The sequence below is a fragment of the Globicephala melas genome, chromosome 9, assembly GCF_963455315.2.
Source record: "Globicephala melas chromosome 9, mGloMel1.2, whole genome shotgun sequence".
NCBI lineage: Eukaryota > Metazoa > Chordata > Mammalia > Artiodactyla > Delphinidae > Globicephala > Globicephala melas.
Window position 1 is genome coordinate 69,835,496 of NC_083322.1, and position 15,923 is coordinate 69,851,418.

Below are 15,923 nucleotides of genomic sequence, written 5' to 3' on the forward strand. Positions count from 1 at the left end.
CATATATATAGAATCTAAGAAAGAAAGAAAAAAAAGGTCATGAAGAACCTAGGGGCAAGACGGGAATAAAGACACAGACCTACTAGAGAATGGACTTGAGGATACGGGGAGGGGGAAGGGGAAGCTGGGACAAAGTGAGAGCATGGCATGGACATATATACACTACCAAACGTAAAACAGTTAGTGGGAAGCAGCCGCATAGCACAGGGAGATCAGCTTGGTGCTTTGTGACCACCTAGAGGGGTGGGATAGGGAGGGTGGGAGGGAGGGAGACGCAAGAGGGAAGAGATATGGAATATATGTATAGCTGATTCACTCTGTTATAAAGCAGAAACTAACACACCATTGTAAAGCAGGTATACTCCAATAAAGATATTAAAAAATAAATAAAATAAAATTGACCTTCTGACTGTACAAGTGTCAGATAATTTCAATTAAGAGAGCCGTCTAAAGAAACCAAAGTAGATGCATATGGATCTCTCTGAGATTTTTTTTTTTTTTTTTTGCGGTACGCGGGCCTCTCACTGCTGTGGCCTCTCCTGTTGCGGAGCACAGGCTCCGGACGCACAGGCTCAGCGGCCATGGCTCACGGGCCTAACCGCTCCGCGGCATGTGGGATCTTCCCAGACCGGGGCACGAACCCGTGTCCCCTGCATCGGCAGGTGGACTCTCAACCACTGCGCCACCAGGGAAGCCCTCTCTGAGATTTTTAACAGACTAAAACAAACAAAAGAAATGAAAGAAAGAGAGAAAAAGGAAGGGAGGGAGGGAGGGGAGAAAAGAAAAAGGGGACACAATAACCAAAGTCAAAGAAAACTGTACGACTATTTTCCAGAAAGTACTGAATCTCATAAAAACTACCACAGATATGAGTTATGTTGTATACAAAAAGAAAAAAAATAAAAGCAGTAAGAGCAAAAAAATGGAACCCCACTGCTTAAGGAACACAATGTTAACAGATGATATCAAGAAGATAAAACTCTTTAATATGCTTTCATGGTTTTCAACAAGAAAAATTAGAAAAGGTGAAATAGGTACTGTAATAAACAATAACAACAAAGAGTTTACTTCAAGATAACTGTAAAAGTTTTAGTAATTCCTTGGGTTAAGCAGACCCAACAGTCTTATAGATATGCTTGCTGGAATATACAACCTTGAGGAGGGACACTATCACAGCACAACAAATTTAAAGAAGAACCAAAGGACAGAAAGGAAGAAGAAGGGCTTGAAAACCACTACCACTGGTGAAGAGAGATAAAGAGATTACAAAGGGTAAAAAAGATGAAGTTAACTCTCTTGTGTGTGCACACACTTATGTGTACAATTATATATTTGGGTGTAAAATTACATATATGTGTGTGTGTAATTCTAATTCTATATACAGTAGTTCTGAGTTAACCAGAACAGTGTGTTCAAATCAATCAGGACATTATTTCCAACACTGACATTACTGCCAAGTGTTTTTTTTAACTGTAATAACTCTAAGTCATAAGAACACAAGTAGAATTTTTAAGAGAGGTAAACATGAGAATACCACACTTAAAATATACATTTTTTATGAGGTAGAATTTCAGAAGCATAAAAGGCAAGAATTTCACTTTAATCTTAACCTACATTAAAAACTGAACACCGTCAAAAATATTTTAGAATTTTATGTATCTTACACTTCGCAGTAGAAACATGGGTTCAACTAACATAACCTTAAGTTGGTTAAATGAATACAACCTCAAATCCTATCTAGGCATAGGGCTAACTACCACTGACACTCTTTCAAAATAAGAGAACTTAAATCTATATCATGAATTAGATAACTGAAAAGAGTTGCCTGTGCACCAGTCCCAGAACTACAGAATCCATTTCTTTTTCTTTCCTTTTCTTTCTTCCATGTTTTTTTTCCTCCAATTTCTGAGGGCAAAGCTTAATCATCTGTGTTGGGGGTGGGGAGTGGGGGAACCAGGGGGCATGGAAAAACCTCCACACGTGATTATGACGCTCAACCCTGAAAGCAGCAGAATTTAGAAGCATAAAAGCAGCCCATCACAATATGATAATGTTTCCAGAATCAGGATTCGTCTTAAAACAGATGTTTAAAGCAAAAAAAAAAAAAAGAAAGAAAATTGCAAAATTACCAGGCAGAAGAGTAAATTATGGATTGCCAGCAAAAGTGTACACTTAGCCTGACATACATAGATGTTGTCTATTCATTCAATTATCACCTCAGTTGAGTTATTTGTATGGGTAAAAACACGAACAAAGGAATTTTAACTTAAATTTAGGTCCCTATCTACAGCTTAAAACTGCCATCACACCATGATACAAAACTGGATAGAAAGGTACTGTGTACATGGAGGAAGACCGCTTGTCAATTACTTCTTCTAGGAATTGGCCCATAAATTTTGCAAAGCTAGACAAATTGTGTGGCCAAGTTAATGTGTTATAAAGTATTATTTCTCAACCTGAGTAGCTACTAATAAAATGTTTACAGATGATTTTCTCTAATAGCTATTTCATTTCCAATGAAATATAATTAAGGAAAATATTAAACTACAATTTAGCCAAAAAGGAAATGTAGCTGAAAACTCCTAATTCTTGATATGCATGAAAATTATTCTGACAATCTAAAAGAGGTCAAGATGAACTTGGTAATTACCAATATGATTTATGAAAAATGTATGTTACTGTGGATTTCCAGAAATGATTGAGAAGGATTTTTAGACTCTAATTTTTAGACTCTAATGTGTATATGTGTGTGTGTGTATATATATATATATTGGGTTGGCCAAAAAGTTCCTTCAGTTTCTAAGTAAAAATAAAAGCCGTATTTTTCATTTTCACCAAGAACTTTATTGAACAACGTACTTACCCATTTGTTCCACTACCTTTTGCCATTTTTCAGGCAACTTCATAATTCCATTCTCCCAAAACTTTTTATCTTTTTGAGCAAAGAACTGTTCCAGGTGACTTTTACAGTCTTCCAGGGAATTGAAATTTTTTCCATTAAGAGAATTTTGTAATGATCTAAATAAATGGAAATCTGAAGGGGCAGATGAATCAGAATTTCCCAGCCAAGCCGTAACAGTTTTTGCCTGGTCATCAAAGAAACATGCGGTCTTGCGTTATCCTCATGGAAGATTATGCATTTCCTGTTGACTAATTCTGGACGCTCTTTGTCAAATGGTGCTTTCAGGTGGTCTAACTGGGAGCAGTACTTGTTGGAATTAATCGTTTGGTTTTCTGGAAGGAGCTCCTAATAGAGGACTCCCTTCCAATCCCTCCATATACACAACATGACCTTCTTTGGATGAAAACCGGCCTTTAGTTAGTTGGTGGTGGTTCATTTCACTTGCCCCACCATCTCTTCTGTTCCACATTATTGTACAGTATCCACTTTTCATGCCCATCACAATTTGTTTTAAAAACGGAACATTTTCGTTGTGTTCAAGTAGAGAATCACACACGGAAATATGGTCAAGAGGGTTTCTTTCTCTTATGTGGAACCCAAACATCAAAGCAGTTAACATAACCAAGCTGGTGCAAATGATTTTCAGTGCTTGATTTAGATATTTTGAGTGTGCCAGCTATCTCCCACATGGTACAACGTCGACTGCTCTCAATTAATGTCTCAATTTGATAGCTATCAACTTCAATTGTTCTAACCAACCCGACTGTGGAGCATCGTCCAGCGAGAAATCTCCAGAACGAAACTTCGCAAACCACTTTTGACCCATTTAGTCACAGCACTTTCTCCATACACTGCACAAATCTTTATTTGCGTTTCAGTTGTGTTTTTACCTTTCTTGAAATAATAAAGCATAATATGCAAAAAGTGCTATTTTTCTTCCCTCTTTAATATTAAAATGGCTACACAAAAATTTACCAATTTTGATGTTTTTTTTAATGCACGCCGATATGACAGTTGTCACAATACAATCTAACAAACTTGTTTTGAATGAAGTTAAAGACAACTAAGCACTACTAGAGCCATCTTACGGAAAAAATGAACTTTTTGGCCTACCCATTACATATATACATGCACAACTGCTGGTTGGTAAAAAAGACATTGTCTACATTTAATATAATGCTTCTTTTATCTCAAAAAGCTCTTATCAATTTATTAGTTTATCTTAAAATTGATACAACCTTGAGAGAAGATAAGGTAAACATAAAAAAGATGGAATACTGAAATGCATCTCTATTGACAATAAAGCCATTTAGAGCTGGAATTTAAACTCAATCACTTCAATCACAAAATATAAAGATAAGTCCACCATATTTTTTTCCTACCATTATAAGGTACATAACCTGGAATTTCTTATTAAAATAAAACATTCCACTTAGAAATGTTAACGTTCACTTGGATGTTAAACCGTAGTATCCTTGAGAAATCACATGAAGTTCTTATGCTTACAGTTGTTAATCTTACTTATTTTGTACCAATTCCTTAATCTTTTTTAAGCAAGTTAGCCTTTTTAGAAGAACGAGTGGTGGGGAAGTCTTTTACTTTTAATTTTCATTTTGAAATAATTTCAGACTTTTAAGAAGTTGCAAAAATAATCCACAGAATTCCCACTTCCAGCTTTCCCAACTGCTGCTACAGCTCCTGCTACTACTGTTACTACTTCTAAGAGCCAACGTTTATTCAGACAGGCACTGTAATACATAGATTATCTCATTTGATCCATACATGCTCTACACTGAGGATTAACACCTTCAATCTTTAGAAAATTAAAAGCCCAGAAGGTTAAGTAACATTTTGCAGGACACAGCTAATAAGTGGCAGAACAGGAATTTGAACCAAAGGTTGCCTGATTCCAATGTTTGTGTTCTCACCCAGTGAGCCTATCTTGCCCAATTTGAGCAGTAAATCATTTATTGCCTTAAGCTAGCATCTTAATAGGTCTTGTGTCCCCAGAATTTTAAACAATAAATATTTCACTCAAAAGGCACAAATACTTTCAGGAACATATCCTATTTAACATTTTTCTTATCCTTACTCCAAATAAAAGACATTTCCTCCCAATAAGAAGTAGCTCCTACTCAAGCTAACGAAAGCTGTGACCTGTCTTAGGCCAACTCTCCTTACTGTATCATTTCAAAAGCTTTTTTTTTCTTGCAAGCTTTTGCTACATTTTAATCAATATGTAAAGACAGGAGTTTGTATTTATTAGATATACTTCAATAGTAGGCTTAATAAAGCATAGAAGATAAACATGCCAAGGAGCATTTAATAAAGTTTTCTAGTTTTAAAACATACACACAAATACAAATTTATCTTCTTTTATTAAAAACAAAGTATGAAAACAGACCTATAAAGAAAACCAATGCATGGTCTGCTTACCTTACGAGCAAAATCCCCTTTCCCTTTACTGTAGGCTTTGTTCTCAAGGAAATCATACACATAGTGAGCCAAAGCTGGGGATGCTTTCATCATTTCAGGAGTTAACAGTAACTAACAGGAAAAGAAAAGAGGTATCTTATATTGATAGTATACTGAAAATTAACTATTATTTATAATTTCATCTGCTAGAAAGTTAAGAATGTATAGTAAAAATGTTATTTTTTTAAAAAAATTTTAACACATTTTTCTATCTACCTATCTACCTGCCTATCTATCTATCTATTTTGGCTGTGCCACGCGGCATGTGGGATCTTAGTTCCCTAACTAGGAATCGAACCCACACCCCCTGCAGTGGAATCACGGAGTCGTAACCACAAGACGGCCACGGAATTCCCCCAAATGTTATTTACTATTCCATTTTCAGGTTTTATAGCTTATACTAAGAAGACCCACTATCAGTAAACTGTTATGTTTTTCACATTCTAATTTTAAAGTTAACATTAATAGAAAGTACATAAAATAATTCAAATTTTTTTAAGTATTAGAAGGCCCAAAACAAAGTATTGCTTTTACACTGTTAATGATACAGTCTAACATTCTAGCTTAATCTCTTCAATTAAAGATGTTTTGACATATTGAGATCATTACCTAAGAAGTAGACAGTATAGCCACAATTAAAATACATATTTATGGCCCCAGATTTGGAAGAAACGTGCTTATGTTCTAAATTTTATAAATAACTGATACAGATTTTAATGCAACTCAAGTTAATACATTTTAAAAAATCAAAATGTTTGACAAGAGTCATATAAATGATTTCAGATATTTAGCCTTAAGCCAGAAGACAAAGGTGAGTAATAGTAGATGTATATGTTTTTCCTACCCTTTCAGTAAATTATAATGCCATGGAATTACAATTATGGTTATAAACAAACCCAATTAAACCTATAAATGTTTAAGAGAGCGAAACCTTCCAATCAAAATATCAAGTACAGTATTAGCTAAGTTTCACTAAATATAATACTAAGACATGGTCGGCAAATTTTTCCTGTAAAGGTGCATATAATAATTATTTTAGGTTTTGTGATGCATGGAGTCTGCTGCAACTACTCAACTCTGCTGTAGTAGTGTAAAAGCAGTCATAGACAGCAGTAAACTAAATGGGTGGCTGTGTTCTAATAATAAAATAAACTCTTAATAAAACAGGCGGCAGGCTGGATATGGTCTGCTGGCTGGAATTTGCTGACCCCTGTTCTAAAGAGAGAAGTGGGGAGCTAATAGATGAGAAAAGTTTATAAATCATTCATTACTATAAAAAACCATAAAGTGATACTATTAAAATCTGGCATTTGGGTACCCAGGTCTAAAACAAAGTTATTTCTGATAGTCCCAACGGCTTATGCAGTACGTAACCTATGAGACACGTTTTATTATCCCATTATTCCAGAAGAGAAATCTACATGCTTAGCATGCTACACTTCTGAAAAGTCCCTTGGATCTATTCCTCTCTTGAATTATCCTGTAATTTTTAGAAGCTTTAGAATCATTCTGGACCATGGCAGGCAGCTATTCACTTTATCTGAGAATAAAAATCTATACAGGGGACTATATTTAATACCATGTAATAAGCCATATGGAAAAGAAAAAAAAAGTCTACTAGCTTTGGATACATCATGAAGAGCAACTATTTACTGAACTGGTAACATTTAACTGTCTGCTGTAAAATACCTAGACTTCCTAGACTTTACAGTAGTGTAGAATGGATGTGTGCCTGCCGGTGTGTGTGTATATTCATCCAAACCTGAAGAAGCAAAATTCCTAGCACTGAGTGTCCAGAAAACTTCTAAGTTAATAAACAAACAGAGAAATAATATTTATAAATTACTGAGCAGATTGCATGTCACATCTCAGCACCTCAAAAGTGGCTGCTATCCCACTATTATAGTACAAACATTCTCTAATAAAGAAATCAGTTATATTTCTATGCTATATTGAAATGAAAATCTATGGGTAATAATAATGAACTTACCTGCAAATATGCATTTAGATCCTTTTTTCTCTTTTCTAAAAAATCTCTATCCATATTATTAAAAGTCTTTTTACCGGGAAGCTTTAATATGCTTGACAGATTTTCAAACTAGAAAACAAAATACATTCAGTAATCTTCATTTTTTTTTCAAAAACAGAAAAGTATTTTCCAACTGACAATTTCTCTACATATCAAAAGCATCTAGAACAGATTCTGCAATATATTAAGCCAAAACCAGAAAATATAAAATACTGTCCAAATATGTCCAAACCACAGTTCGAATGTTATTTATTATAAAGAAGTTATTTTCTAAGAATGACAAACATGGATTGCTGATGAAGATGGGTGATATCCACATGGAGTTTCATTTTATACTCTCTCTGATTTTAAGATTGTTCAAAAGTTTCATAACAAAAGGTTTTAAAAAATATTTTGCTATTCAATTGGCTAAAAAGAACTTACGATACAGTACTGAATACTCTATTATTATTTGTAAATTATGTGTCTTTAATATTATTAAAATTAATAATAAACGTAAAAAAAATATTTTGTTTAACAACGCTTTAACTTGTGAATAAAGTATTAGCCAGTAAATTTTTAATAATCAAAGTTGTGAGTTCCTGGTTTGGTAAAAAAAACTCAAAGAAATATTTTATATTGATGACTTCAAATCAGTTAATCACTGTAATAGCTAATTATTAAAGGAATAAAAAGCAAATTTCAAAACATAGATTACAGCTATATCATAACTCTCTATATACAAACAGTACAACACATACTTCTACATGAAACTGCATGAAAAATAAACTCATAGATAACTAAGAAAAAAACAAATTAAAAGCTATCAAGTACGTATCTTATCTTTGTAAAGCCACAAACAAAAAAAACTAAGTGTACATACTTGAAATCTAGCATTTACAGACTCCACCTTCAAAAGTCCAGATATGTAGGAATCTACTGTGCCTTGATGAAGCACAGATTTTAACCACACTAGCTGCTAACAAAGTGGAAGAGCAAAGTCACTGAGCAAAGAATTGTGCTTGGCCAGCAATACCTAGTATCTAAAACTTGAATGAGCAGCCTCATTGCTTTTCCTTTGTGATACACATTCAGAAGTGCAACAAACTTTCTAAAACCATTCTTTGTTTAAAAACAACAAGGCTTCTGTAAAGAAAACTCATTCCTGGTGCAGAGATTAAAAAAAAGAGGAAATGAAAAGGTGTAGGATAATTTTCATCCCTAAACTGGAAGATTCTGATACATTATTAAATGGAATGGCAGATCAGATGGTCGCTTGGAGCTATAATGAGAACAAGTTCATTACATGTTAATGCATGAAACTTAAAAGCAGTTCTTTCGCCCTAGCCAAGGCGAAAAAAAAAAAGGGGGCGAGGGGGAGGTCATTTACAGCAGCGGTCCCCAACCTTTTTGGCACCAGGGACCAGTTTCACAGAAGACAATTTTTCCACGGACCAGGGTTGGGTGGATGGGGGTATAGTTCAGGCGGTAATGCAAGCGATAGGGAGCAGCAGATGAAACTTCACTCCCTTGCCCTCTGCTCACCTCCTGCTGTGCGGCCCAGTCGCAGACCAATAGTGATCTGCGGCCTGGGGGATGGGGACACCTGATTTACAGGGCAAATGTTATGCTGTAGTAATAGTCACAAGTTTGGTGGTTCACAAAATATTACAATGGGTCAACAATGAATGAATGTACAATATAGAGTACCTGGTTTTATGAATTAATTTTTTTAAAAATGACACCTTATAGAAGTACATTTACAGTTTTCAAGGTGTCCTAAAAGATATTTAGTTTCCTAGAATAGGACTTATCCATGGTATCTTAAACTACTGACTCAATTTTATAGAATGCATAGTTTATTCAGGCATTACCAGTATGTTTTATTCCCTCAAAAATCGTATGTTGAAACCTTAACCCCCAATACTTCAGAATGTGGCTGTATTTGGAGACAGGGCCTTTAGAGAGGTAGTTAAATCAAATCAAAGCCCTTATAAGAGGGAATTTGGACATACAAAGAGACACAAAGGATGCGACCACACAAAGAAAAAGTCATATGAGGCCACATCAAGAAGGGGGCCATCTGACAGACAAGGAGACATGCCTTAAGAGAAACCAAACTTGCCAACACCTTGATCTTGGACTTCTAGCTCCCAGAACTATGGAAAAATAAATTTCTGCTGTTTAAGCTACTCAGTCTATGTTATTTTGTTATGGCAGCCCTAGCAAACTAATACACCAAGGCAATATAACAGTACTCAGCAAAACAACAATTTATTTCCAAAACTTTAAAACATTAAAACTTATTAATAAAAAATTAAATGTAACAGTTATTTTGTTAGAGTCTAAATTAATCAAACTCCTCTTAAAATTATCTGTCTGGAACAGAAAAAAATTACAAGTATTCACAGAAAGAAAATTTCGTATTATACCAAATTCCCATAAATATGCAAATAAATAAGAGATATATGTGCTGTTTTTTACAATGTATATCTTAATTTAATTTTACTTTTTTAACATCTTTATTGGACTATAATTGCTTTACACTGGTGTGTTAGTTTCTGCTTTATAACAAAGTGAATCAGCTATACATATACATATATCCCCATATCCCTTCCCTTTTGCATTTCCCTCCCATCCTCCCTATCCCACCCCTCTAGGCGGTCACAAAGCACCAAGCTGACCTCCTTGTGCTATACGGCTTCTTCCCACTAGCTATCAGTTTTACATTTGGTAGTGTATATATGTACATGCCACTCTCTCATTTTGTCCCAGCTTTCCCTTCCCCCTCCCCGTGTCCTCAAGTCCATTCTCTAGTAGGTCTGTGTCTTTATTCCTGTCCGGCCCCTAGGTTCTTCATGACCAATTTTTTGTTTGTTTGTTTTCAGATTCCATATATATGTGTAAGCATATGGTATTTGCTTTTCTCTTTCTGACTTACTTGACTCTGTATGACAGACTCTAGGTCCATCCACCTCACTACAAATAACTCAATTTCGTGTCTTTTTATGGCTGAGTAATATTCCACTGTATACATGTGTCACATCTTTTTTATCCATTCATCTGTTGATGGACACTGAGGTTGCTTCCATGTCCTGGCTATTGTAAATAAGGCTGCAATGAACATTGTGGTACATGACTATTTTTGAATTACGGTTTTCTCAGGGTATATGCCCAGTACTGGGATTGCTGGGTTGTATGGTAGTTCTAATTTTAGTTTTTTAAGGAAACTCCATACTGTGCCCCATATTGCCTGTATCAATTTACATTCCCATCAATAGTGCAAGAAGGCTCCCTTTTCTCCACACCCTCTCCAGCATTTACTGTTTGTAGATTTTTTGATGATGGTCATTCTGACCGGTGTGAGGTGATACCTCATTGTAGTTTTCATTTGCATTTCTCTAATGATTAGTGATGTTGAGCTCCCTTTCATGTGTTTGTTGGCAATCTGTATATCTTCTTTGGGGAAATGTCTGTTTAGGTCTTCTGCCCATTTTTGGATTGGGTTATTTGTTTTCTTGATACTGAGCTGCATGAGCTGGTTGTAAATTCTGGGAATTAACCCTTTGTCAGTTGGTTCACTTGCAAATATTTTCTCCCGTTCTAAGGGCTGTCTTTTGGTCTTGTTTATGGTTTCCTTTGCAGTGCAAAAGCTTTTAAGTTTCATGAGGTCCCATTTGTATATTTTTGTTTTTATTTCCATTTCTCTAGGAGGTGGGTCAAAAAGGATCTTGCTCTAATTTATGTCACAGAGTGTTCTGCCTATGTTTTCCTCTAACAGTTTTATAGTGTCTGGTCTTACATTTAGGTCTTAAATCCATTTTGAGTTTATCTTTCTGTATGGAATTAGGGAGTGTTCTAATTTCATTCTTTTACATATACCTGTCCAGTTTTCCCAGCACCACTTATTGAAGAGGCTCTCTTTTCTCCACTGTACATTCTTGCCTCCTTTATCAAACATCAGGTGACCATATGCGTGTGCGTTTATCTCTGGGCTTTCTACACTGCTCCATTGACCTACCTTTCTGTTTTTGTGCCAGTACCATACCGTCTTGATTGCTGTAGCTTTGTAGTATAGTCTGAAGTCAGGGAGCCTTATCCTCCAGCTCCGTTTTTCGTTCTCAAGACTGCTTTGTCTATTCGGGGTCTTCTGTGTTTCCACACATATTGTGAAACTTTTTGTCCTAGTTCTGTAAAAAATGCCATTGTAGTTGGATAGGGATTGCATTGAACCTGTAGATTGCTTTGGGTAGTAGTCATTTTCACAATGCTGATTCTTCCAATCCAAGAACATGGTATATCTCTCCATCTATTTGTACCATCTTTAATTTCTTTCATCAGTGTCTTATAATTTTCTGCATACAGGTCTTTTGTCTCCTTAGGTAGGTTTATTCCTAGGTATTTTATTCTTTTTGTTGCAATGGTAAACGGGAGTGTTTTCTTGATTTCACTTTCAGATTTTTCATCATTAGTGTATAGGAATGCCAGAGATTCCTGTGCATTAATTTTGTATCCTGCTACTTTACCAAATTCATTGATTAGCTCTAGTAGTTTTCTGGTAGCATCTTTAGCATTCTCTATGTATAGTATCATGTCATCTGCAAACAGTGACAGCTTTACTTCTTCTTTTCCGATTTGGATTCCTTTTATTTCCTTTTCTTCTCTGATGGCTGTGGCTAAAACTTCCAAAACTATGGTGAATTAAGAGTGGTGAGAGTGGCCAACCTTGTCTTCTTCCTGATCTTAGTGGAAATGCTTTCAGTTTTTCACCATTGAGGATGATGTTGGCTGTGGGTTTGGCTTTATTATGTTGAGGAAAGTTCCCTCTATGCCTACTTGCTGCAGGGTTTTTAATCATAAATGGGTGTTGAATTTTGTCAAAAGCTTTCTCTGCATCTATTGAGATGATCATATGGTTTTTCTCCTTCAATTTGTTAATATGGTTTATCACATTAATTGAATTGCATATTTTGAAGAATCCTTGCATTCCTGGAATAAACCCCACTTGGTCATGTTGTATGGTCCTTTTAATGTGCTGTTGGATTCTGTTTGCTAGTATTTTGTTGAGGGTTTTTGCATCTATGTTCATCAGTGATATTGGCCTGTAGTTTTCTTTCTTTGTGACATCCTTGTCTGGTTTTGGTATCAAGGTGATGGTGGCCTCGTAGAATGAATTTGGGAGAGTTCATCCCTCTGCTATATTTTGGAAGAGTTTGAGAAGGATAGGTGTTAGCTCATCTCTAAATGTTTGATAGAATTCGCCTGTGAAGCCATCTGGTCCTGGGCGTTTGTTTGTGGGAAGATTTTTAATCACAGTTTCAATTTCAGTGCTTGTGATTGGTCTGTTCATATTTTCTATTTCTTTCTGATTCAGTTTTGGCAGGTTGTGCATTTCTAAGAATTTGTCCATTTCTTCCAGGTTGTCCATTTTATTGGCATACAGTTGCTTGTAGTAATCTCTCATGATCTTTTGTACTTCTGCAGTGTCAGTTGTTACTTCTCCTTTTTCATTTCTAATTCTACTGATTTGAGTCTTCTCCCTTTTTTCTTGATGACTCTGGCTAACGGTTTATCAATTTTGTTTCTCTTCTCAAAGAACCAGCTTTTAGTTTTATTGATCTTTCCTACTGTTTCCTTCATTTCTTTCTCATTTATTTCTGATCTGAAATTTATGATTTCTTTCTTGTGGGTCGCCTGTAGACAGCATATATACCAGGTCTTGTTTTTGTACCCATTCAGCCAGTCTATGTCTTTTGGTTGGAGCATTTAATCCATTTACATTTAAGGTAGTTATCAACATATATGTTCCTATTACCATTTTCTTAATTGCTTTGGGTTAGTTATTGTAGGTCTTTTCCTTGTCTGTGTTTTCTGCCTAGAGAAGTTCCTTTAGCATTTGCTGTAAAGCTGATTTGGTGGTACTGAATTCTCTTAGCTTTTGCTTGTCTGTAAAGGTTTTAATTTCTCCATTGAATCTGAATGAATCCTTGCTGGGTAGAGTAATCGTTGTAGGTTTTTCCCTTTCATCACTTTAAATATGTCCTGCCTCTCTCTTTTGGCTTGCAGACTTTCTGCTGGAAGGTCAGCTGTTAACCTCATGGGGATTTCCTTGTATGTTATTTTTCCCCTGTTACCTTTTTTTCTTTTGTGGTACACGGGCCTCTCACTGCTGCGGCCCCTCCCGCTGTGGAGCACAGGTTCTGGACGCGCAGGCCCAGCAGCCACGGCTCACGGGCCCAGCCGCTCTGCGGCATGTGGGATCCTCCCGGACTGGGGCACAAACCCATGTCCCCTGCACCGGCAGGCTGACTCCCAACCACTGCGCCACCAGGGAAGCCCCCTTGCTGCTTTTAATGTTTTTTCTTTGTATTTAATTTTTGATAGTTTGATTAATATGTGTCTTGGCGTGTTTCTCCTTGGGTTTATCCTGTATAGGCCTCTGTGCTTCCTGGACTTGATTGACTATTTCCTTTCCCATATTAGGGAAGTTTTCAACTATAATGTCTTCAAATATTTTCTCAGTCCCTTTCTTTTTCTCTTCTTCTTCTGGGACCCCTATAATTCGAATGTTGGTGCGTTTAATGTTGTCCCAGAGGTCTCTGAGACTGTCCTCAGTTCTTTTCATTCTTTGTTCTGTATTCTGCTCTGTGGTAGTTTTTTCCACTATGTTATCTTCCAGGTCACTTATCCGTTCTTCTCCCTCAGTTATTCTGCTATTGATTCCTTCTAGAGAATTTTTAATTTCATTTATTGTGTTGTTCGTCATTGTTTGTTTGACCTTTAGTTCTTCTAGGTCCTTGTTAAATGTTTCTTGTATTTTCTCCATTCTATTTCCAAGTTTTTGGATCATCTTTACTATCATTACTCTGAACTTTTTTTCAGGTAGACTGCCTATTTCCTCTTCATTTGTTTGGTCTGGTGGGTTTTTATTTGCTCCTTCATCTGCTGTGTGTTTCTCTGTCTGCTCATTTTGCTTAACTTACTGTGTTTGGGGTCTCCTTTTCGCACGATGCAGGTTCACAGTTCTCATTTTTGGTTTCTGCCCCCAGTGGGTAAGGTTGGTTTGGTGGGTTGTGTAGGCTTCCTGGTGAGGGCACTGGTGACTCTGTTCTGGTGGATGCGGCTGGATCTTGTCTCTCTGGTGGGCAGGACTGTGTCTGGTGGTGTGTTTTGGGGTCTGTGTGACCTTATTATGATTTTAGGCAGCCTCTCTACTAATGGGAGGGGTTGTGCTCCTGTCTTGCTAGTTGTTTGGCATAGGGTGTCCAGCACTGTAGATTGCTGGTCGTTGAGTGGAGCAGGGCCTTAGCGTTGAGATGGAGATCTCTGGGAGAGCTTTCACCATTTGATAGTACATGGAGCCAGGAGTTCTTGGTGGACCAATGTCCTGAACTCGGCTCTCCCACCTCAGAGGCACGGGCCTGACACCCAGCCAGAGAACGAAGACCCTGTCAGCCACACGGTCTGTTCCAGGCTGTTTTTGGTGCAGGTGACAGAATGGAGTACAAGAGAGATGAGATCCTTGCCTCAGGGAGCTCACGGTCTCATGGGCAAGATGGATAGGAAAATCTGGAATACAAGACAGTGGAGCAAGGGAAGTTCTCAAACTCAGGAGATGAGCCTCTTGGTTACTTAAATCGAGCTCTGAGAAGCAATGGCAGGCTGGCATGTGATCTGGGAGGAACGTAGGACATCAGTAGCACCGGTGATGTTCTAAGCCAGGCCAGGGGTCGGAAGACGTTTTTAGATTGCTGGTTTGTTGTAAAAGGATATAACTCAAAAACAGCCAGATGGACGTGATGAATAAGGCAAGATATGGAAAAGGGCATGGAGCATCGATGCCCTGTCTGAGCGTACCACGTGTTTGCCAACCCAGAAGCTCCGAGCTATGTGATTTTAAAACAATATGAAACAGGTAATAACATAAAAAGTAAATACAGCAATTATTTCTTCAACGTGGGGCAGAAAATTCTTTCACCTGTGCAAACAAATCAAGCTAAACATGAAGAAAAGATCTATTCAACAAGAACAACAGAACAGTTATGTCCAAAGTTAGTAATTTCCTTATGAATATATTAAAAAAGTCCAGTTAATATGGGCTCAAAAGTGTTTAGAGACCAGGCTTAACCTGGTCTCTAAACACTTTTGAGCTATTAATAGTTTATCTCACTCTATTCACGAAGTACTTTAATGAGATTATCATGGTGGCAACCATGTATTTTCCACTACCCTAATTGAAAAATATACTCTCTGGGGCTTCCCTGGTGGCGCAGCGGTTGAGAGTTTGCCTGCCGATGCAGGGGACACGGGTTCGTGCCCCAGTCTGGGAAGATCCCACATGCCGCGGAGCGGCTGGGCCCATGAGCCATGGCCCCTGAGCCTGCACGTCCGGAGCCTGTGCTCTGCAATGGCAGAGGCCACAACAGTGAGAGGCCCGCGTATAACAACAACAACAACAACAAAAAATATATATATATATATATACTTTCTGATTACTTAAGTAGTAAACTGTCATTTCAAAGCTTGAGTCCACCCAAT

The 15,923-nt window shown here is 37.0% G+C and overlaps 1 protein-coding gene across 1 annotated transcript in view; it reads right to left on the reverse strand.

Moving 5' to 3' along the window:
- The window catches only part of SNX13 (sorting nexin 13), a 138,028-nt gene that overhangs the window by 22,043 nt on the left and 100,062 nt on the right, over positions 1-15,923 (reverse strand). Inside the window, exons 19-20 of the mRNA XM_030857129.2 lie at positions 7,368-7,475; positions 5,339-5,449 (exon numbers count right to left, since the gene is read on the reverse strand). Coding sequence (XP_030712989.1) covers positions 5,339-5,449; positions 7,368-7,475 — 219 coding nt within the window. The remainder of the gene's footprint in view (positions 1-5,338; positions 5,450-7,367; positions 7,476-15,923) is intronic.